General features: G+C 41.0%; 1 protein-coding gene across 1 annotated transcript; it reads right to left on the bottom strand.

Annotated features, from left to right (window-relative positions):
- Positions 1 to 6,755: 6,755 nt before the first annotated feature.
- On the bottom strand, positions 6,756 to 21,710 carry DDX47 (DEAD-box helicase 47). Its single transcript, XM_060658336.2, has 12 exons — positions 21,581 to 21,710; positions 20,618 to 20,711; positions 14,890 to 15,078; positions 14,570 to 14,641; positions 14,220 to 14,338; positions 13,569 to 13,640; positions 13,357 to 13,473; positions 12,679 to 12,825; positions 11,995 to 12,132; positions 9,987 to 10,057; positions 8,844 to 8,973; positions 6,756 to 7,303 (listed from the first exon to the last, which is right to left on the bottom strand). Exons 1-12 carry the CDS (start codon positions 21,665 to 21,667, stop codon positions 7,172 to 7,174), a joined length of 1,368 nt encoding a protein of 455 aa, XP_060514319.1. The 5' UTR covers positions 21,668 to 21,710; the 3' UTR covers positions 6,756 to 7,171.
- Positions 21,711 to 23,212: the final 1,502 nt, after the last annotated feature.

Genomic DNA, 23,212 nt, shown 5'->3' with positions numbered 1-23,212 from the left:
AAACAGAGGGCAAGCGACTTCATCAAAACCCCAGGAGGGAAGGGCACACTTCTGTAAGAGAACAGAGCTGCCTGTAACATGAAAAGGGAATGTAGACTGAAACTGAAGACAGAATAGCAGAAGGCAACTTTGTGTTCTTACTACATCTGAACTTCAGCTTACTTCAGTCTCCCAAGGCCTGTCTTGTGGGTCAACCTAGATCTTGAAGGCTGAGCCTTTTACATACCTGTGGGGAGTTCTCATATGCACTCTGGCCCCCTTTCGTCACTGTGGGCCACACATGACATCAAGAGCCCTTGTGATCAGCCACCACGTCTCAGTCCCTGCTCAGTATTTATCCTTCTGCTCAGGATGAGAACTCCTGCCCATTCAGAGGTATCTTTTCTTCCTTCTGCCATCTACTGGTGGAAATGAAAATTTCATATTCTCCCCCCAGACTTCCCAATAGGTTAAGTCTGAAAGCTCATTTAGGTAATACTTACTTATTTGCTGGTAGAAGAGATTTTTCCAAAAGAAAAAATATATATTATGGTTCAATCATTCATTCAGTAAGCACTTCCTGAATGAATAATATGCAATTATAGACACACACACACACACACACACACACACACACACACACACAGTGTATATAGTATCAAGAGCCGAGTCCTGAAACCAAATTTTGCTTGACCCCTTATGTGCTATGTGACCTGGGCAAGCTACTTAGCTACTCTCCATCTGTAATCACAGTAACAATAATGATAATCATAATGGATAACACGTATTAATCATATGATAAGCCACAGTCTACCTCACTTAAACCTCACAACCCCGTGAGGAAGGTATATCGCTATCTGCATTTCTTCAGGTAAGACTGAAACACAAAAAGGCTGAAAAACTTGCCCACAGTCCCAAAACTCTTAAGGAGCAGATTTCACAGTGTGCCCTTACAGCTTATAATGGGAACAATAATATCTACCTTTCAGGATTATTCAAGGAACTAGAGACAACACATGTAAAATTGCCAAGAGTATGTTCCAGAAAATGACAGATATTGAACAAATGCTGTGTGCTGGGACCTATGAGATGTTAAAATTACATCCACAAATAAGCCATGGTCCCTGCCCTCTAGACAAGCATAATCACAACACAATGCTAAGACAAATCCTGAATTTACCTAAGGCTGAGTTCAGCAAAAACAGCATCTGACTTTTTTCTTCAGTGTTGTCTTCCTGGTACCTGGCACTGTAGCTGGGATACAGCAGACACCGGAAGGGAGGGAGACAACAGAATTTAAAAACACAAAACACAAAAACTAGGTTCAAGACTCTGTGAGGCAGATAGGACGGATGATCTTATTTCCATGTTAGCGAAGAGAAACTGAGGTTCAGTAACTCCCATGAGGTCACATAGTAACAGTCAATAGGTCTTTTGACTAACATTTTGCCTATATACTCTGTTGCATTCCCCCATCCTTCTGGCTTCTTCCAGCACCAACATGGCACCCATAGGTTAATGAAAATATCAGGTGGAGGGATAGCTTGTAAACAAAAACTTCCAAGAGTATGAGCAGACATCAGGGCCCACATCCTAGAGATTACATGGTCCCACATGAGCCCATTTTCTTCCTGTCCGTCTTCCACTTGGCATAAACCAGCTCTTCACTCTAGGGTAGGCTGTTCAGTGCTACTTCCCAGAGTTCGAGTTTCTGTAGTTATTTTTAGCTGGAGTTTTAGTGCATTCCTGGGACAGGTGAGGCATGAAAAGGAATGTGGGTGTGGGTAACCCTTGAATCTCTAGTGCCAAGGTCTGGGTCTCTTGTCATTCCAACTAAAGAGATGACTCACACCCTGACTTATTATCTGCCCTGAGGCTTGATTTCACCTTAAGAAGTGTGTGGATTAAAACTTCTTGTATATTCTCTAATTTCAAGATCTTGGAACATTTTTTTTTTTTTTTTGATGGTTATTTAGAGACAGGGGCAGAGAGCATGTGTGTGCATGCACACAAGCGGAGAAGGCAGAGAGAAAGAGAGAGAATTCCAAGCTGCGAGAATCGGACGCTTAACTGAGCCACCCAGGTGCCCCAGAACATACTTTCTTGATGTTATTTTGTTACCTGCTTTTGATAACACGGATGCCTTCACTTTTCGTAACCAATGCCACAGGCTGTGGTTCTTTCTGATCTCCTTTTCCAGGGCTTTGAGGGAGCTGGGGTAGACAATCTCTGATTTAGACTTTTGGATATTATCTACAGATAGAAAGCTACCTGGAAAACATTTGGCTGTAAGCCAGATAGTTTTATAGAAGTCAGACAAGTTTTAGGATATTTATCACATCTTTCAGGGACTAAGAAACAATAATCATAACCTAGTTGAGTCTAGACCCCTCTTGGCAACCACTGGAATCCCTTCAGAGCACCCTTAAGTTCCAGAGTGCCTGGAATTCTGGACCTGCTTTAAGCCTGGAATAGCCTACCCAACTAAAACCCTATCCCAGGACCCTTGCACCCCTTCTTAAGGCAGAGATATTTTCCTCCTCTCACTGTAGTTCTGGACAGAGGAAGTAAAACCAAGTTAGCTAGTATCATGAAGCCATGATACAACGAATGTAAAGTGGCTTCATGATTCAGGTGAGAAATAAGGGGGAAATTTTCTCTGGGCCAGCATCACATGACTATCACAAGCTATTTCCTTTATTAAGGCATACAAATTAGGCACACCTGGGTGGCTCAGTCGGTTAAGCCTCCAACTCTTGATCTCGGCTCAGGTCATAATCTCATGGTTCATGAGTTGGAGTCCCAAATTGGGCTCCGTGCTGACAGCTCAGAGCCTGCTTGGGATTCTCTCCCTCTCCCTCTCTCTGCCCCTCCCCCACACATGCACCCACATGTGCTAAGTAAATAAATAAACATTAAAAAAAAATTTTAATTTTTTTTAAGTGTATTTTTGAGAGAGAGAGAGACAAAGAGAGCACGCATGGGTGAGGGGCAGAGAGAGAGTGAGACAGAATCCCAAGCAGGCTCCATGCTCCGAGCTGTCAGCACAGAGCCCAACGCAGGGCTTGAACTCACAAACCGTGAGATCATGACCTGAGCTGAAGTCAGACTTAACCAACTAAGCCACACAGGCACCCCCTCTCAAAAATATTTTTAGGCAAGGGAATTAAAAGCAAAAATGAACTACTGGGACCTTATGAAGATAAAAAGCTTCTGCATAGCAAAGGAAACAACCAACAAAACTAAAAGGCAACCAACGCAATGGGAAAAGATATTTGCAAGTGACATATCGGACAAAGGGCTAGTATCCAAAATCTATAAAGAGCTCACCAAACTCCACACCCGAAAAACAAATAACCCAGTGAAGAAATGGGCAGAAAACATGAATAGACACTTCTCTAAAGAAGACATCCGGATGGCCAACAAGCACATGAAAAGATGCTCAACGTCACTCCTCATCAGGGAAATACAAATCAAAACCACACTCAGATATCACCTCACGCCAGTCAGAGTGGCCAAAATGAACAAATCAGGAGACTATAGATGCTGGAGAGGATGTGGAGAAATGGCAACCCTCTTGCACTGTTGGTGGGAATGCAAACTGGTGCAGCTGCTCTGGAAAACAGTGTGGAGGTTCCTCAAAAAATTAAAAATAGACCCTATGACCCAGCAATAGCACTGCTAGGAATTTACCCAAGGGATACAGGAGTACTGATGCATAGGGGCACTTGTACCCCAATGTTTATAGCAGCACTTTCAACAATAGCCAAATTATGGAAAGAGCCTAAATGTCCATCAACTGATGAATGGATAAAGAAATTGTGGTTTATATACACAATGGAGTACTACGTGGCAATGAGAAAGAATGAAATATGGCCCTTTGTAGCAACATGGATGGAACTGGAGAGTATTATGCTAAGTGAAATAAGCCATACAGAGAAAGACAGATACCATATGTGTTCACTCTTATGTGGATCCTGAGAAACTTAACAGAAACCCATAGGGGAGGGGAAGGGAAAAAAAAAAAAAAAAAAAAAAAAAAGGAGGTTAGAGTGGGAGAGAGCCAAAGCAGAAGAGACTCTTAAAAACTGAGAACAAACTGAGGGTTGATGGGGGGTGGGAGGGAGGGGAGGGTGGGTGATGGGTATTGAAGAGGGCACCTTTTGGGATGAGCACTGGGTGTCGTATGGAAACCGATTTGACAATAAACTTCATATATTGAAAATATATATATATATATATATATTTTTTTTTTTTTTTTAAAGGCATAAAAATTAGATGTGGGAATTGTTTGCAATTAGGGGAGGGAGAGAGGTTGGTGGGTTATTTTGAAGCTCTGTTTCTTAAATCAGGAAAGCAGAACTAAGGGATTAGATCAAGAAGAAAACAGAAGAAAGGCCAGAAACACCCTTCCTACTCATGAAACTAGAGCCTCTGGTACACTGACTGCAAAAATAATTTACATTTCATTTAAAAGAATGTCATTTTAAACTTCTATACGTCTACCCATCTTACTATTTCTGAAGACCTACCTTCTGTCTTTTCTCCACTTTCTTTGTAATCAACTCTATCTGCCATTTCTATTCCACAATGCAGTCTTAAACCCCAAAGAATATAGCAGTACAGAAAGATGGTCTGCACTGGATTAATAATCTCCCCCTAAAATTTGTGTCTACCTAGAACTCCAGAGTGTGACCTTATTTGGAAATAGGGTCTTTGCAGATATAATTGGTTATGATGAGGTCACACTGGATTAGGGTGCACCCTAAATCCAATGACTGGTATCCTTAGAGGAAGGCCATGTGAAGACACAGACACATGAGGAAGAAGGTTACATCGAGAGGGAGGCAGAGATTAGAGTTATGTTGCCACAAGCCAAGCAACACCAAGGATTGCCAGCAACCACCAGAAGCTAGGAAGAGGCAAGGAGTCTTCTCTAGAGGTTTCAGATGATGCATGGCCCTGCTAACACCATCTCAGACTTCCAGTTGCCAGAACCGTGAGCCAATCAATTTCTGTTGTTTTAAGCCACCCAGTTTGTAGGACTTTGTTATGGCAGCCCTAGGAAACTAACACACATCTTGATGAGGGTTTCAGCAGCAAGACTTCGCAACATTACCTTAGAGGATAAGGGAACATGAAGAACAGATCTAAATAATAGCACAAACTCACAGCTCTGTCCTCATTTACTAACAGATCACATTCATTTATTTCTGTGCCTCCTGTCCTCCATAGTAATATCTTTATTTGTTCTGTGTAGGACTCTAGCTTACAGTCTGGACCTACTAATATGCCTAAAGATGCATCATCCACGTTTCTTTGCTTAGTATCCTATCGTCCCATCCTAGCAAAGCATAATTACATGTATACTTTAGAGACAACAGCTAAGCTTTAGAGCAGTTTTTAACCCTTTCAGTCTCCCCAGAAATAGGCACATACTTCAGGGGTCCACGGACCCTATGTGAGAGACTCCACTTTTTTAGAAAGTTCAGACACCTTCAGGATAATTCCAATCTCTTCTCCTTACCCACCACCCACACCCCAATTCAATGTCAGCTTGCTTCTGAAGTCCTCCAATGAATGACAACAGCAACCCTCCATTCACTTTTACCCAAAGGCTCAGAGAGAAAGTGTTGCTATTATCCAAGCCACTGCAGAAAGTTCCATCTGGAAAATACAACATTCAGGGAGAATTAGCCTCCAATCATACCCACAATTCAAAACAAAGTCACAGTTATGGCCCCCACTCAACTACTTGACTCCTGCTTTTCTTCTACCCTTTTTCTCCTTTCCTTCTTTCTTACTGACTCCTAATTTTTCTAATTTAACCTTCACTCAAATGCACCATAACGAGGAGCAATGAAATTTGGAGCAACCTAAACAAAATAATCCATGTGTTTAGATTTCAATTAATTATAAATGCCTTATCCACAGGCATTCCTCTTAGGATACGTTTCTGGCAGAATGTACCCTATATTTATAAAGATCTTCCTGCAAGTAACCATCCACACCTGACTACCACAGAGAATTTTACTGACATCTATTTTTCACTTCTTGCCAGATACTTTGACTCTAAGACGCACTTTCCATTAAGATATACATAGAAAGTTTCTCTTCAAAACTCAATCTTAAACCACTGGAATCTCTTCACCCTGGTTCTGCCAATTCAGACCCTTTCTCTTCTAATAAAATTGTTACATTTGACAAAAATGATTAGGCATCTTCTATGAGTTGAAAGTCTTCAGGGCACAAGACTATTCATGACCGTGAAGCTCACAGCTGTTTCTGATTTCCATCAACTTTCCCCTATCTGACCCAGTCTCTACAGAGCCATGGTCTATTTTCTCTCCAGGAGCTGATGATCCAGCTTTACATATTCTGAGTTATGTAGCCATATAGATGGAGACAAAAGAGAAGAAACCAGTCTTCCTAACCCGAGCAGTCTTCTTCCTAACCCGAAAACAGTCTTCTTAAACCGAGCAGTCAGGGAAGTGAATGTACCTAGGGATCTAAGAGACTCTGCAGTCTTACTTAAGGCCTTTGATCCATCCCCAAGAAAAACACAACCACCTTTTAAGCAGGACTTCCCATTCAAAGCCATCCATCACCTCGTTCCTTTGCAGATCTTTAAAAATCATAAATAATGTTTACCTTAATTAAGAACAAGCAATGATTTCGCCACATAACTGCCACTGTCAATTTCTTAAGATCTTAATTAAATCTGTAAAGTCCCTCAACCCGTAAAGGTTTTCAAGGAGTTTGAATCTTTTAAAAATAGTAGGTAAATTTATTAGTCCACATTTGGTCTAATGAAGCACAAGCTGAGATTGCTTAAGTACCACCAGTTTTACAAATATAGAAGCTTCTTCCCTTTACAAATACAGGTCCAGAGCTCCATCAACCTAGTCCTTGACTTGCAGCTGAAAAAGCAAAAGGTCTGTGTGAAGTGATAAAAGAACACATCCTACTCATCTCGTGACCAAGAAACTAAAGCTGACACGAGCACCGTAAAGAGCGGTGTGCGGTAATGGCACCCTACGGAAGGAAAGCAAGTGCTCAAGTAGATGAGCAGGTTCTCGACATCACTGTGACAGATTTCGGTCTGAGGAACTGTGCTGGAGGGGGGCTTCATCCTCTTCTACAATCCCCTTATACGAAACAAAAGGCTTAAATCAACTCTTTATAAAAGAAATTAACGGCCTTTCCGTTTCTTCATTTTCCCTCCAGCGACCTTGTTCCTGACACCCATAGCACCCTCCGTGTCGTCATTGTCCCCAGTGTCCTCCCGCACGCGTTTCTTCTTTTCTCCATGCTCCCTTAACTCCTGCAAGAAAAGAGAAAGGATGGGATTGAAAATGAATTACTGTCACTGAGGGTAACACATCCTGCTCTCCTCTCCTTAAAATCCAACACCGGGGCACCTGGGTGGCTCAGTCGGTTAAGCAGCTGACTTCAGCTCAGGTCATGATCTTGCAGTTCTTGAGTTCAAGCCCCGTGTTGGGCTCTGTGCTGGCAACTCCTGGAGCCTGCTTCGATTTCTGTGTCTCCTACTCTCTGCCCCTCCCCCACTCACGCTCTTTCTCTCTCAAAAATAAACATAAAAAAAAAAAAAAAAAACACTACATAACTCCCTAATACCTCACACTAACAAAGGGAGAAGACCAAAACCCCAATACACAAAAATGTTTACATGAAAATTAAAACAATAAGCTATTATTTACACATGGCAGGCCAGCAAAGATTTAAGAGAATGGTAGTATCTAGTATTTGTCAAGGTGTGGGGACACCCACATAAACTGTTGCCGACAGCTCTTCTGGTGGGAGAGGGAGGAATCTGGTATTCTGTATGAATTCAAATTTTAACTCCATTTACTCCTCGGCCCGACAACTAATTCTACTTTTAGGAATTTATTCTAAGGAAACGAGTACACAAAGCTGTACATACTAGGATGTCCAACATGGTACTAGTTAAAACACAAAACATGTGAAAAAACATAAATATACACCCATGTAAGTCATGTTATATATTTATAATGGCATTTTTTGTAGCCACTGAGAAGTGATCACATTGCTCTATATTTGTTAAAATAGAAAAAATGTTAATCATATACAATTAGATAACATCTAATTATGGCTAAAAAAAGAAAAATAGCCAAATGTTATCAAGAGCCAAATGTTCACCGTGGGGGATAACTCATGTCTCATTTACTATTTTAATCTTTTCCATATTTTCTGAAATTCTTTCCAATGTATATCTAATACTTTTATAAACCAAAATACCAAATGAGAGTTCTATGTGAGCAGAAAAACACAAGTCCACGCCTCAGCTACTCAGAAAGCAGCCCAGGGGCAAAGTTTCTTCATCCCCCCGACTAGAACTCTAGGGAGCAGATAGCACTTGCTAGGATTCTCTTTTACAATCTTCCCATCCTCACCGTTATTATTACTGCTACTTACTGTTAGTTACAATGCAGTTCACGTTAGCTTATCTGATGCCCAAAAAACCTCTATAAGGATCAAGGTAACTGTTATTTCCAATTTACAGGCAAGGAACTGATTCCGAGAGGTCAGACGCATTGTTCAAACCACAATGTCCAATTCACAGCTGGGTCTTCTGATCTCAAATCCAGAGGTTTTCTTGCCACATGTGAAACATGAACAGTGGCTGAGCATGTGGTCACTGTGGTCAGACTGAGTCCAGACCTCGATTCAAATTACCTACCATCTCTACACGTTAGTATGCTCATCTTAAATTTAGAATAAAATAATACTTCCTGCAGTTAGTTATGAGGATTAATCCAACAGCATCTAGCACGTAGTTACCATTATTTGCATAAAAGTTGGTGAAAAAGTAAGTTGCATACCATTCGGGCAAATCTTTGGGCTTCAGTGACACGCTCTGTCAGCATCATAACCTCATCATCCTGTGTTGGAAAGACAGGCAGTTTCTTCCCAATTAAGTGTTCTATGCGCTGGAAGAGTTCTACATCATACCTGAGGAAGGAAAATTGGTGTGGTTTTGGCTGGCTGACAACGCAGTTGTCTCTCCATTCCCAAACTACACATTATGCGGTATGAGGCAACTGACGCTAGTTTTAAACAATACTGAATCCAGAATACTGATTAGAGCAATCTTTGGTACAGAGCCCACTAGAAGATCACCCAACATATTTTTACTCCCAGAAAAGCCAAAATTTTGTCTCTCTAAAAACAAAATCGGGGCGCCTGGGTGGCTCAGTCGGTTAAGTGTTTGACTTCGGCATGATCTCGTGGTTTGTGCTGGAGCCCCATGTCGGGCTCTGTGCTGACAGCTCGGAGCCTGGAGCCTGCTTCGGATTTTGTGTCTCCCTCTCTCTCTGCCCCTCCCCTGCTAATGCTCTGTCTGTCAAAAATAAACATTAAAGTTTTTTATTTTAATTTTTTTAGATTTTTTTAACGTTTATTTATTTTTGAGACAGAGAGAGACAGAGCATGAACGGGGGAGGGTCAGAGAGAGAGGGAGACACAGAATCTGAAACAGGCTCCAGGCTCTGAGCAGTCAGCACAGAGCCCGACGCAGGGCTCGAACTCACAGACAGTGAGATCGTGACCTGAGCCGAAGTCGGACGCTTAACCGACTGAGCCACCCAGGCGCCCCTAAAGTTTTTTAAGCAAAATCAAAATAATTATTCTAATACTCTGAGTTGAGGGAAAAGTCACTACTCTCCAGCTTCAGCAGTTGAAAGAAGGAGCAGGGGTTTGTGTGTTTCTATATGCCAAATGCTACATTAGATCATACATATATATATATACACACACACGTGTGTATATATATACATATGTATATAATCTTCATTAATGCTCTGTTAAGTAGATACCATTATTTCCATTTTACAAATGCTGAAAACAACATGAAGGAGCTTAAATGACTATTACAGTAAGTGGCAAAGTCAGGCCACCAAGTCAGTCTGCACCAAAGCTCTGCTCTTTTCTCTGCATTGTTCTGCTCCTGAAGTCAATTTACTTACTGTGTGACAAAGGTGATAGCCTTTCCAGAACGCCCAGCTCGAGCGGTTCGACCTACTCGATGGATATAATCCTGAGAAAAAAAGCATAAATAAATCTGAGTTACATAAAATTTAAATAAAAAACTATGAACACAAAGTCTTACTGCAAACTTCTGAAAGGAAATAAACTCATGTTGAAACATGGAAAAATGGACTGGGCAATTTGTTCAGATAAAGCTACTTCATCTTTTTTATTTTCCTTGCAGCACAAAACTGACTCTCTTTTCTTTACAGAAAGACAAATCTAAAGCATATCTACATGGCTGCTGACAACATGGTCTAGAGAAAAACAGCACTGGATCTAGAGGCAGACCTGCATCATGGCTCTGGTCTTACCACCTACCAGCTACACAACTATCTACAAGTCACATAGCCTCTTCGAATCTTGGTTTCTATCTATAAAACAGGGATAGAAACACATGCCCACACTCAGAGTTATTGGGAAAATCAAATGAGACAGCACCTTGTCTACAGCAGTTAAACACAAAGCCAAGAGATACTAGTTGTTCTGGGGGCAATTCTGTCCTCCCCAGGGATATTTGGAAATGTCAGAACACATATGCGGTTGTCATAATGTCACCTATGGGTAGAGGCCAGGAATGCTGCTAAGCATCCTACAATGCGAAGGACAGCCCCACAGCAAAGAATCTGCTGGCCCAAAACATTAATAGTGCCAAGGCTGAGAAACCCTGAGATACACTGAGAACCACAAGCTGACGACTCTGAAGAAGTAAGACTGACAAAGATCAGCACGTGCTGCATCTACTCCTGTGATCTCACACCTCTCTTTGGCTACCTTCATTCACATTTATTAATATCACATCCTCAGGCACATGCAAGATAACGAGAATAAAATAAATCAAGAGCTTTCCCAGTTTTTGATACTTAACCAATAAAGGATTAAGAAGAAAAAAAAAAAGGATACAGAAAACATTCCATTAAGAAACACAGTTTGGAGGGGCATCTGGGTGGCCCAATCAGTTAAGCATCTGACTCTTGATTTCAGCTCAGGTCATGATCTTGCGGTCATGGGATCGAGTCCCATGTAGGGCTCTGCTCTGACAGCAACAGAGCTTGCTTGGGATTCTCTCCTTCCCTCTCAAAATAAATAAGTAAACATTAAAAAAAAAAAAAGAATATTTTTAAAAAATACACTTTGGACGCATTGGAATATTATTCAGCCATAAAAAAGAGTTGAATCTTACCATCTGCAATAATAGAGATGGACGTTAAAGACATTATGCTAAGTGAAATAAGTCTGAAAAAAATAAATAGTGTATGATCTAACTTATATGTGGAATCTAAAAAAAAACAAACTGAGCTCATAACATAGACAACATATTTGGTGGTTTCCAAAGGTGGAAATAATGGGAGTAGGGAATCAACTGGGTGAAGGGAGTCAGAAAGTACAAACCTCAAGTTATAATACAAGTAAGCCATGGGAGTGAAATGCACAGCATAGCAAAAATAGTTAATAATACTATATTACACATTTGAAAGCTGCTAAGAGAGTAGACCTTAAAAGTTCTCAGTGCAAGAAAAAAAACTCATATAACAATGTATGGTAACTAGACTTGTGGCAATCATTTTTTGATATATACAAACATCATACCATTATGTTATACAACTAAAACTAATCTTTTATGTCAATTATACCTCAATTTAAAAAAAAAAAAGAAAGAAAGAAATACAGTTCAAAACTAGAAAGTCAAGTCAGCAGGGTGGCTGAGTCAGCTGAGTGTCCGACTTCCGCTCAGGTCATGATCTCATAGTTTGTAGGTTCAAGCCCCACATGGGGCTCTGTGCTGACAGCTCAAGAGTCTGGAGCCTTCCTCAGATTCTGTGTCTCCCTCTCTCTCCTCCCCCCCCATTCACATTCTGTCTCTCTCTCAAAAAAAAACATTACACATCAAATCAACATTAAAAAAATTTTTTTTTTAAAGAAAGTCAGGTCAGCAATGGGACTCACCTTGGAATGGGTAGGAATGTCAAAGTTAACAACTACATCCACATGAGGTATGTCCAAACCTCGGCTTGCAACATCAGTTGCTAGAAGAATAGAACGAGCCTTTGCCTTAAACTTATTAAGGGATCCTAAGCGTTTGCTCTGACATGATGAAAAGAAATGAAAAGAATGTTAATCTTGATAAACTAAGGAATCTCAGAATCTAAGACACACAAACTAGAAACACTAAATATAAGAACCAAGACAGAAATTTTTAAAAGGATGTTTCCCCTAAGTCCAAACTAGGCTCCACAGATCAGAAGGAAACATGGAAGCAACAAAAAAATATTTAAGACGAGGCTAGAAAATACTAACAGGAAATGGGGATTGTTTAACATGACAGATAGTTGAAAAATAATTTATGAAACATCTTTAGAGACCAAAGAATCAACGTTAGCACTAGGGCTGAATAAATCAACTGAAAAGCTTCCATACCAGACAAGTAACTATGAAATCTTCTAATTTGAGCCTCTTACTATCCTAAAAGGAGGAAGTAAGCAACTAGAGCAACACTTTAAAGCCCGTAAAATCAAAACAATTCTGAAAAGATGCATGAACACCTCATGTTGTTATTGTATAGAACTACTGCTATAAGCTTTACCCTTTTCACACCACGTTTCACCACTAATGATGCCAAAGAATCTTTACCTGACTCATCTGTCCATGGAGGGGGATAGCAGTGAATCCAAGATTTCGAAGCAGCAAAGCTGTTCTCTGAGTATTGTTACAGGTGCTGCAGAATATCATAAAGGAGTTTCCAGCCAGTTCATTTAGAATGTAAACCAGGTAGGTATCCTAAGTTACAAACCCAAAACAATCAATGGAAGTAACTGATCTGAAGAAAAGACTGGAGTCCCGGGAAGATAAATTATCTAAAAAACTAAGCCTATAGTTGACTCTCAATTACCCAGACCCCAGCTGCCAGTTTGCACTCCTGAAGCAGCATTATCATCTCTGTGAACCATGAATTTCACATGCCTGGAGCCAAGCACAAGGAAATCTATACTCGGCAACCAGGAAAAGTCCCTACATCAAAGCATAAAACGAGGGTCCCTTGCCTATAAAAAAGCCACATAATCAGGAGACAAAAGAAAAACTACTTCAAGAACGGGGCTGGAAAGGAATTACATCATGACTTCATTATTGTGGTTTAGCATGCTGTGAATTCCCGGAATGTTTGACTTTATCAGTGATAAATATAAGCACAGTATGTGTTCTAAAACAAACAGTAGCACAACTCTTAGCTAATCAAAAGTGGACACACTTTCAGATGCTTTAGTGAGGAAGGAGAGGGAGAGGCAGGAACGATCAAAGTAAACACTTTACCTTGAATTTAGAAGGAATAAAAAGGTAATATTGCTGTAATTTCTCAACTGTCTGGTATTTGGAGGAAACAGCACATTTCACAGGATTCTTCAGTGCTGCTCGCTGAAGTTTTTGCACCTGCAGAAAAAACCTGGAATAGTACACTGATTCCTAAATGCTGTTTTTACTTATCACTTAATAAAGAAGAAATCAGAAGTGCTAGAAAACTTCACCTTCTTGGTCATGGTGGCTGAGAAGAGAAACGTTTTCCGATCTCGGGGAATCACTTTGAGGATCTTGTCAACCTAAGGCACAAAGAAAGGATACCAACGTAACATTTAGAGTGGATATTTACAAATGCTCTTTGTGAAGCAGAGAATGAAAAACTAAATATATCACTGTGGGAATTTGGGAACTCAAAAATTCCATTCAATTCAGCTAAAATTTATTGAATATTTATTATTTGTACCATACTATATGCTGTTTTAAAAAAATGCCACTCAGAGAAAAGAACAGTTTAAATTACAGTAGAGCTAATCTAAGAGAAAAGTCAAAAGTGTTCATCAACTAAGTTATGAGTGGGTCAGCTATGATGACAGAAAATAAAAATATTTCAAGGTATACGAAAGAGGTATATATCAAATAAAATAGAAACGAAATCTGGTAGAAATTTCTCATCTCTAAAACTACAGTCAGACTATATTCTCTAGAGGATACTGAGGCACTGACAACGTGAGGAACACCAAGACTGAAAAAAAGGCAGCAGAAATGTTTAAATTAACTGATAATGATATAGTATTCCACAAAGCAGTTGTGCAATGAACCAAAGTTTGAAAGAGGGCACTTGAGATGCCCTACGATGAGGAAAGAAACTGGGTGCTCACCTCTGTCTCAAAATCCATATTCAATATTCGGTCTGCCTCATCCATAACCAAGTATTTGAGGGCTCTTAAGTTGAAACCTTTTGTATTTTCCAAGTGGTCTATCAGTCGACCAGGAGTTGCTATCAAGAAAGGTTGAAGAGAAAGGGCAATGTTTAAGAACTAGGACAAAAAGAAAAGTTACCAACCACCCGACCCACCAAGCCCCCCAAAATTTCGGAAATTAAAAAATAAAACAAGACCACAAAAATCCTTTCTTCAAAATCTTTCTACACAAATAAGTTTTATGCAACATGGACAGATCTTCTCCAATTCATCGTTGTCAGTGCCTTTTACCGTTGTCAATTACTCACCAATTATTACATGTGGTTTTTTCGCCAGGGCCAGAGACTGGGACATTGAATCGATTCCACCTACAATCACAGCTACAGAAACAAAAAGAATACAGAACAGAGACCCTCAATTTTTTCCATAGTTCACTGAATACGTTTTAAGCCAGTGCTAGATTTCTACTTAAATTTTTCTTCCCGTATAACTTTCCCTAAAGCTAAAATACCAAATTCGCTCTTAAGGTCAATAAAGTCATGTTAATAATATTTGCTTCTATTCTCCTTTTCCATTCATTTTCAACTTATGAAGAAACTCTACAGTTCCTTTCCTGTCAGACACTTACCGCTTTGCACACCAATGGAAGACCCCAGGGCTTCAAACTGCTCTGAGATCTGAAAGGCCAACTCCCGAGTGGGCGTGAGAACTAAGGCAAACAATCGCTGGGGCGTCTCCAACAGTGCATTCAGAATGGGCAAAGCGAAGGCCCCCGTTTTTCCAGAGCCAGTTTCTGCCAGCCCGATGATATCACGACCTAGGAAGAAAAAGAAAACCTCTAACAGCAAAGAAACGCTCTCTGCATTATTTCCCTTTTTCTACAATGACACAACGTGGGCACAAAGTAGACAGTGAATAAATATTTGATGAACTGGAGGGAGAGGAAGGTTGAACAGACAGAAGACATAGTCTCTGTCCCAGGTAAGCTTAAAACCCAGGGGTGACATACACAAATATGATATAATGTGATAAGGGCTTTACAACAGGCCCCTACAACATACAGTGAGAACACAACGGAAGGAGTAACTCACTGCCCAGGGGAGTCAGGAAAGGCTAACAGACCTGATGAGTAAATTAAATCTGGAATTAAGCAAAGAAAGAAAGGAAGCACGTTCCTATAAGAGAACAGAGGATGGAGGCTGTAAAGAACACAGCCATGTGCAGGGAGAGTGAGAAGTACAATGCACAGAAATGTTAAGGAGGGAGAGGGAGAAGAATGAGGCTAGAAAGCCATGATAGGGTGTTTTGATGCCTTCCTGTAAGAGAGAGAATTAAAGGATTTTAAGCAGGGAACATGACGATCAATGTTACTCCTTAGGAAGATAATCCCTATGCCTGATGGCATAATGAGCCAAGGAGCTCAACAGTACATGCATTTACACTGCTTCTTCTGAGGGAAGAATGCCGTAAGTAATCCCTTAAGAAGAGGTCCCCATGGTCTGTTATCACCAATCAAGCCGTAACTATAAGATTTGGAAATTAACTCCCAAACCAAGGCCACCATCTCTAGGCTGGCTGGCTGCAGCTCACAAGGTAGCTGTGCACTCCAACAGCGCCTGCTGAGATTGCTTCCTAGTGATAATGACCTCCACGGTTGATGCTCACATTGTTCCCTGACTGTATATAACTGCTGAGATTTCCTTACCTAGAGATTAACCCTACAATAAACCCCTTTTCTCCGAGGTTACCTGGGTGACTCTCTTCCTCATGACCTAAGATGACCTTAACAGAATGGGGAACACACAGGAAAGTAAGAGCTCAGTTAGGATACCAGGGGAGTTAGTATGGTGGTCTGAACTGAGGCAAGACAGTGAGGATAAAAACGAGATGTACAAAGTAATGAAAGAAAATGTGGTTGACACATGGGTTTCTAAGGGTATATAGAAAATTAGCTCTGGTGAGGAAAACAATGACTCTGGTTTGAACATAGGAACTTGAGGTTTCTGCAACAGGCTCAGAGAGAAATATCTAAAAACCAGTTGGACGCACTTGTTTGGAGCTCAGCAGAGAAGTACAGGCTAGAAACACAGAAGTGGGAGCATCCTAACAGTTTTGCTCCCCCAAAGGCAGACACATCAGAATAACCTATGGGATTCTTATACCTATACATGCCCAGGTCACACATGTGGAAATTCTGATTCAGTGACTCTAGAAATCTCTACTGTTTTACAAGTAAGACAGGTAATTCTGATGAGCACTGGCTGAGACTCATTGATGCAGATAGTGTTAAAGCTTCAGGACTGGATGAGAAATCTTAGTAGTGTTTTCAGAGTGAGGAAAAAAAAAAAGGATAAAGATAGAATTAACCTTACAAGGAAAAAGGAAAGGAACCAGAAGAATCTCATAAAGAATAGCTGGAAAGACAGAAGATAATACTGACTTGAAATTGAGGAGGAAGAGAGCTCAAGAAAGGAGAGTGATTGATATCAAGTAGAGCAGACTTCTCAACATCCGTCTTTTAGACATTGATCACTTAAACTAGGATCCTGCCAAGCCAGAGCGAACAATGCCATAGTCTAGTGAATTCTACCATTTACCCTTCTAAACAGTAACATCGATGTTACCTATAAAAGTACAGGTGTAGATGTGAATTATAAGTCAGACCAGACAATGCACTAATTTTGTAAAGGTCAGAGCAACAAATGACAATATACGGATAAAATTTCTCCCTCATTTACTAACTTTAATGTTCCTCTTGGTTGTAGGGTAAGTGATAATGCATTGCAACAGCCTCTACCTATTTGTGAGCTAAGGGCTTCCAAAGCCTTTTATTCCCCAACTTTGTGGGGATTCTGCCCTCCCTGCCTGGGTACAACACACCTTCTAGAACAGGAAAATAAAAACAAGAACAAGAACAAAAACACACCCACTGGGATCTGTTCCCCTTTTCTTTCAAGGGAAGTCTTAAAATTTCAGAAGAAAGGGGTATACAAGAAAGATTTAGGGAGATAAAGGAGCTTAAGTCTCTCAATCCATGTGGCTGTAACGCCCACCGCCCACAAAGCAATATTCACTTTGTGAAATTATTTTTCTCTATTATCTCTTTTCTTCTTCTCACAACCTGTAAGCCTTTCCAGTGGTAGTATCTGTGTAGAATGAACACCCAGTAAGAGGAGCAGGAATAAATTCATTCACCTGCCACACTGCTAGCACCTAACACAACTACTTGGTATATGGCAGCCATTCAAAAAACTGTCTGAAATTCCTAGAGGACTTTGAGTGATCTCTGAATTAAAAATAAACTTAATATGGAGTGTCTGGGTGGCTCAGTCGGTTAAGCGTCCGACTTCAGCTCAGGTCATGATCTCACGGATGGTGGGTTCGAGCCCCCATTGGGCTCTGTGCTGACAGATTGGTGCCTGGAGCCTGCTTCGGATTCTGTGTCTCCCTCTCTCTCTGTCCCTCCCCTGTTTGTGCTGTGTCTCTCAAAAACAGATTAAAATGTTAAAAAATTTTTTTGAAAAATAAACTTAATACATGAAACAGATGGGAAGAAAAGCATCCTCAAAAATCATCAAAAGATTTTGCTCTCCCCACTGTAACACTATAATATAGGGCCAAGAACACAGGCTTTTCACTAGAACATCCTATTATTCAAATTCTAGCTCTACTGATAACAAGTTATGTGCACCCACCCAAGGTACTTAATCCACTGGCCATCACCAATAAAATAATCATTCCTGCCTTTCAGAATTGTTGTAAGTTTAAGAACAATGGATGGACCCAGGATGCCATAATTTTGTAGAAACTGACACCATCATTAGTACTCAAACTAAATTTTAAAGTTAATTTAAGAGAAGACAAAAGAAAAACTTTGTTAGATTATTTAAATCTCTTGCTTAGAGCCAGCATCTATAGGTTTTTTAAATGAAGCATTTGTAAACTGCTCCTTAGAATGAGATAACCTCAAGAATAAGAATACTTTCCATGATGATTATATCAGTCACATTACTCAGTTCCTAGTAATCTTTCATGGACTCCTACTTTCTCCTGCATTAAATACAAACTTTTTACTGAAAACATTATAAATAATTTAAGAATTATTACCACCCCCTAATTTGGGTTCATTCTTCCAACACATGCTGTAGGGCAGGCAGGAAAATGCCAGAAAGCACCAACCCTTCTTTTTGCTTTTTAAAGCAATTCCAGTGCTTCTGACTGCCGAAACTTCTTCCCCACTAATGGCCTTTACACAATCCTCATCCTCTTAGCGTTCTAGACAACTTGAAAGTGTTTACAACCCCCTCCCTAAAACACTCTCCCTTACCTAATTTGTATGAAACTGTCCTCTCATGATTTTCAACCTGTTATTGAGTCTCCATTTCTCCCCTTGTCATCTCTTGACCGTATGTGGCAACCTCAGCCATTTCCACAGTTTCAGCTACAACTTCTCTTTGGATGTGGTATCTGCATCCAGTTCTGGACTCTTAATCAAGCTCTAATTCCCAGATTCCACCTGTGCGTCAGTCAAGTCTATTTCTTTGATGCCCGAAATCAATTATTTCCAACTGAACTCCTCTTTCCTAAAATTATTTTTCCTCCTATGTTCCCTTTTTACACCAGTAATATGTCCTAAACACACAGGCAACGATCCTAGATTTCCCTACCCCTTGCCTTCCATTAACTAACTAGTTATAAAATCATGATGACTCCTTTTCTATCATTTTTCTTTCTTTCTCACTACCTCTACCCTACCCTTTATTTATTGCCAAAATTACCGCGATGCCCTCCTAATTGGTCTCCCAGCCTCTTGTCTCTCATCTCTAAATTTCCTTATAAAGCTATGAGATTAATAGTCCAAGAAAACAACTCTAAGCATTTCATTCTCCTGCTAAAAAAATAATCCCCAAAGGCACTCCACTGCCCATGGAACAAAGACCAAATTCCTTTACCCACATTTAAGTCCTGCATAATCTGGCCCCAAAGACTTTACTAATCCCTTCCCTATTCTCTATTAAGTAGTTGCAAGCCTCCACACATGCCCATGTGTTCCAGCCTCCTTAGCTTTTTTTTCATATTGTTCCCTATGCCTAGAAGGTCCTCCCCTCCCATCATGCACGAATGTCTAAATCTTATTCAGTCTTCAAGGTTCCGCTTGAATGTCCTTCCAACCTTTCCAGCCAAAAACTAAAGTTTACTCTAGTCCATTCCAATGAGTAGTAATCTCTTCTCCTCCCTCAGTGCACTTGGAATGTAACTTTCTTATGTCCCAGTTCACTTTGTAATAGATTTATAATTGTCTCCTTACTAGACTCTAAGTTCTTAGAGTGGGCAGAATCTTAACTTCTGGTGCCTTACACTTGTATCAGATACTTACTATTTATAGAAGGAGCAAATGGAATTTCATAGAGTAAGTCTAATTACTTTCCCACATGACAGCTCTCCAAATCACTGAAGTCAGTTACCATATCCATCCAGATCTACTCTTCTGCAGACTGAATGCACTCAGGTCCTTTAACTATTTAGGACTATTCTTGTTACTATACCACACTCACTGCCACTCTTGGTCCCTCAAAACTGGGCCCCAGAAGTAAGCATAATATTCTAGATGTGTTCTAACCAGCAAAGGCATTTCTCTCACTAGAGCTAGTTCAAGAGTTCTTAACCTGGGACATATGGGAGAGGAATTCAGAGTGAGGGGTAAATTCTACATACGGATACGTTCATACATTTTTGTTTCTTTTTTTTTTTTTTTGCTTGCCTGGAAAATCTCTTATACTAATGTAGCTAAGATTCCATTCATTTTCTCTATGGAACTTAATGAATTTCAGTGAACATTGCTAGGTCTCTTTTACCACCAACCCTAACACTGTGAAGCTGGGCTTTGGGAATCTAAGAGCAGGACTTTACCTCTACTCCCATGAAAGTTCACCCTGTTAGTTTCAGTCCCACTAGTCATCAAACACATTAGCCATTCTTCTGAAAATCTGATAAACACGTCTCACAAAGCGAGAGCTCCCAACTCCTCTAGATACTGATGTGTGTTCCAGGCACCCTTATGTAAATCTGCACTTACTGATTCATAATTCCTAACAAGTTTCTTGTTCATACACTTTAATCCAGTGTGTCCTTAAAGTTAGCACCTGTTGCAAACAACAAATCTCCTTATAGAAAGTAAGCTCAGTAGAACAGAATTACTTTTTCAAAAGCCAATACGCCACAAATTTTGTATCTTTAGTGACCATATTTTTATTACTTGAAGTATACAACAACAGCTCTCAAAAGTGGTTAAGTAGTTGATTGAGTATAACTTCATACTGAACCTGTATTAAGCCACATGTTTAATTTCAACCTACCTTGTAAGGCCAAAGGAATAGCTTCAATCTGGATCTTTGTGGGCTTTGTCCATCCCAACTGGTCACAAGCTTCACACAACACATCTGTCACACCCTTAGAATTCAGAAAAATACACTTTAGCAAAGAGGAACACACACACTTGCCTCCCAGCTAATTTTTTTTAAATGTTTATTTTATTTTTGAGAGAAAGAGAGAGCATGAGCAGGGGAGGGGCAGAGAGGGGGTTAACACAAAATCCGAAGCAGGCTCCAAGCTCTGAGCTGTCAGCACAGAGCCGCAGCCAGGCTGGAACCCGGGAACCACAAGATCGTGACCCGAGCCAAAGTCGGCTGCTTAACCCACTGAGCCACCCAGGCGCCCCTGCCTCCATCCTAATTAAATGACTATCGGAGCCACCCTGCTGGTGACATGTGCATCCCTCACGCTTGGATTCAAGAAGTATTGCGAGCCTACTCGGTCCGCTCTTTATGAGCACTAGGAGACAGCAGTACTTCAAGACTTAACACTTTCTACTCAAAGAGACAAACCCAAGCTCTTCACGTGCACTATTTCATTCAAGCCTCACAATTCGCTGAAGTACGTATTATTACCCCCAATTTACAGATGTGGAAAGTGAGGCACCGCGAGGTAACAACGTGCCCCTAGTAAGTGACTTGGGTCAGCATCCAAACCCGTTGCATCTTACTCCGAGGAGGGGAGGGGGGAACTTACAAATACAAACGTCGCCACACCAAAAGGGAGAAAAGCGCAAATGGGTACTCTCAGGGACGGGCAGCCCTCCCACCATCCAAACCCAGAGGCTTAGGGAGAGCGTCTGGAACCCAAGTTTCGGAAATTCTGAAGGAAACCCAAGCTAGGCCCCAGCTGCGTCTATACACTGTTAGCCGGAACCTAAGGCAAATGGACTCTGCCTGCGCCCAGTGTCAGCAGTACAAAGAAAAGCCTGAGTCATCCACGCTCACCAGATCTTTAAAAGTTTTAGTTTCCTCCTCTTGCACCGCCGGCTGAGGCGCTTCAGTCGGAGAATCGTGCTCCTCGGGCGCCGCCATGTCTTCCGCGCACTCCGGAAGCGGGTCACCGGCGCGCGGGGTGCCGGGAAATGTAGTTTTAGTTCTCCCCGGCCAGCGTGTTCTGGGCGCCCCCCTGCGGACTGGTTGGGATTTGCCGGCCGGAGGGCTGAGGCCCTGTGGAACTTAGTTTTAAAAAGGGGGTGGGGGATGGATATTAACGTGTAGGCTTGTGGAACTGAGAGGAGTGCAGAAGGCACTGATGACCCGGGCCTCCTGTCTGTCCTTTAGGATCCTTATAAGAAGTTATTCCCACCTCTCACGCCTGTTATGTTGCTTGCTTCTCCAATCATACAGCATTGAACAGGGTGATACTGCAATATTATTTATTATAATTGTTTCATTCATTTACTCAGTTGAACCCACCATATGCTAGGGCTATACTAGATGCCTAGTGGCCAGGACAGCATCCGTTGCTGTGGAGAAGACAGATAATGAATAAATGATCACAGATAATTTCAAACTGTGAAAAATGCTATGATGTAACAAACAAATAAAAATGATGGAGAGTAACCTGGGGAGGACAGGTTGTGGGGACAACTGTGAGCTTGGGCAAGGCCTCTGGGAAGCAGTGATAATTGAGCTGAGATCTCACTAGTGAGAAGACAGTCCCTTGAAGAGTCCAGGGGACAATTATTTCAGACTAAAGGAACAGCAAACACAAAGGTCCAGAGGAAGTGTAGCCAATGAGGCTGTTCTGGGAAACAGTCTGCCACTACTGAGGCAAATTAAAAGTTATTTTATGTTGCAGGTGCCTGTGCCCAGCAAGCACAATCCTCCAGCATGCAGGTTCTCACACGGAGCCACAGTGCTCATATTATTGGAGGCAGCTGGTATGCATCCTTGGGAGAGTGGATAATTAAAACGTGTCCACGGTGTGAGCAAATGGGCCTATAACAATACAGCTAGATCTCAAAAACCTAGTGCTGAGTGGGAAAAGTATAAAATATGTCATGTGCATTTAAAATATATACCCAGGGGGTGCCTGGGTGTCTTAGTTGGGTCAGCATCCGACTCTGGATTTTGGCTCAGGTCAGGATCTCAGTGTCGTGGGCTCGAGCCCTGGGTCCACGCTGAGCATGGAGCCTGCTTAAGATTCTCTCTTCCTCTCTCTTTCTCTCTGTGCCCCTCTCACCTGCTCTCTCTCTCTCTCTCTCTCAAATTAAAAAAAAAAAAAAAAAAAATTAGGGGCACCTGGGTGGCTCAGTAGGTTAACCATTCAACTTCAGCTCAGGTCATGATCTCGTGGTTCATCGGTTCAAAACCCAGGTCAGGCTCTGTGCTGACAGCTCAGAGCCTGATACCTGCTTCGAATTCTGTGTCTCCCTCTCTCTCTGCCTCTACCCCACACACACTCTGTCTCTCTCTCTCTCTCTCAAAAATAAATAAATGTTAAAAAAATTAATAGTAATAAAATTTTTTTTAATATTTTTTATTTAAAAAATAATTTCTAAAGATGTACTCCATTAAAAATAAAATAAGGTAAAAATTTTGCCCACAAAAATATCACTTTCTGCTAGAGCACAT

Source organism: Panthera onca, chromosome B4 (assembly GCF_046562875.1).
Source record: "Panthera onca isolate mPanOnc1 chromosome B4, mPanOnc1 haplotype 2, whole genome shotgun sequence".
NCBI lineage: Eukaryota > Metazoa > Chordata > Mammalia > Carnivora > Felidae > Panthera > Panthera onca.
The sequence above is the reverse complement of the archived record's forward strand: the minus strand, read 5'-3'. Positions and strand labels throughout refer to the sequence as shown.

Coding starts and splice junctions, on each gene's coding strand:
- DDX47 (XM_060658336.2), bottom strand. CDS start 21,667: ATGGCGGCGCCCGAGGAGCACGATTCTCCGACTGAAGCGCCTCAGCCG. Junction 12,826..13,356: donor TTATTCCTTCTAAATTCAAG/GTAAAGTGTTTA, acceptor TTTGTAACTTAG/GATACCTACCTGGTTTACAT. Junction 7,304..8,843: donor CCCAAAGATTTGCCCGAATG/GTATGCAACTTA, acceptor CTTTTCTTGCAG/GAGTTAAGGGAGCATGGAGA.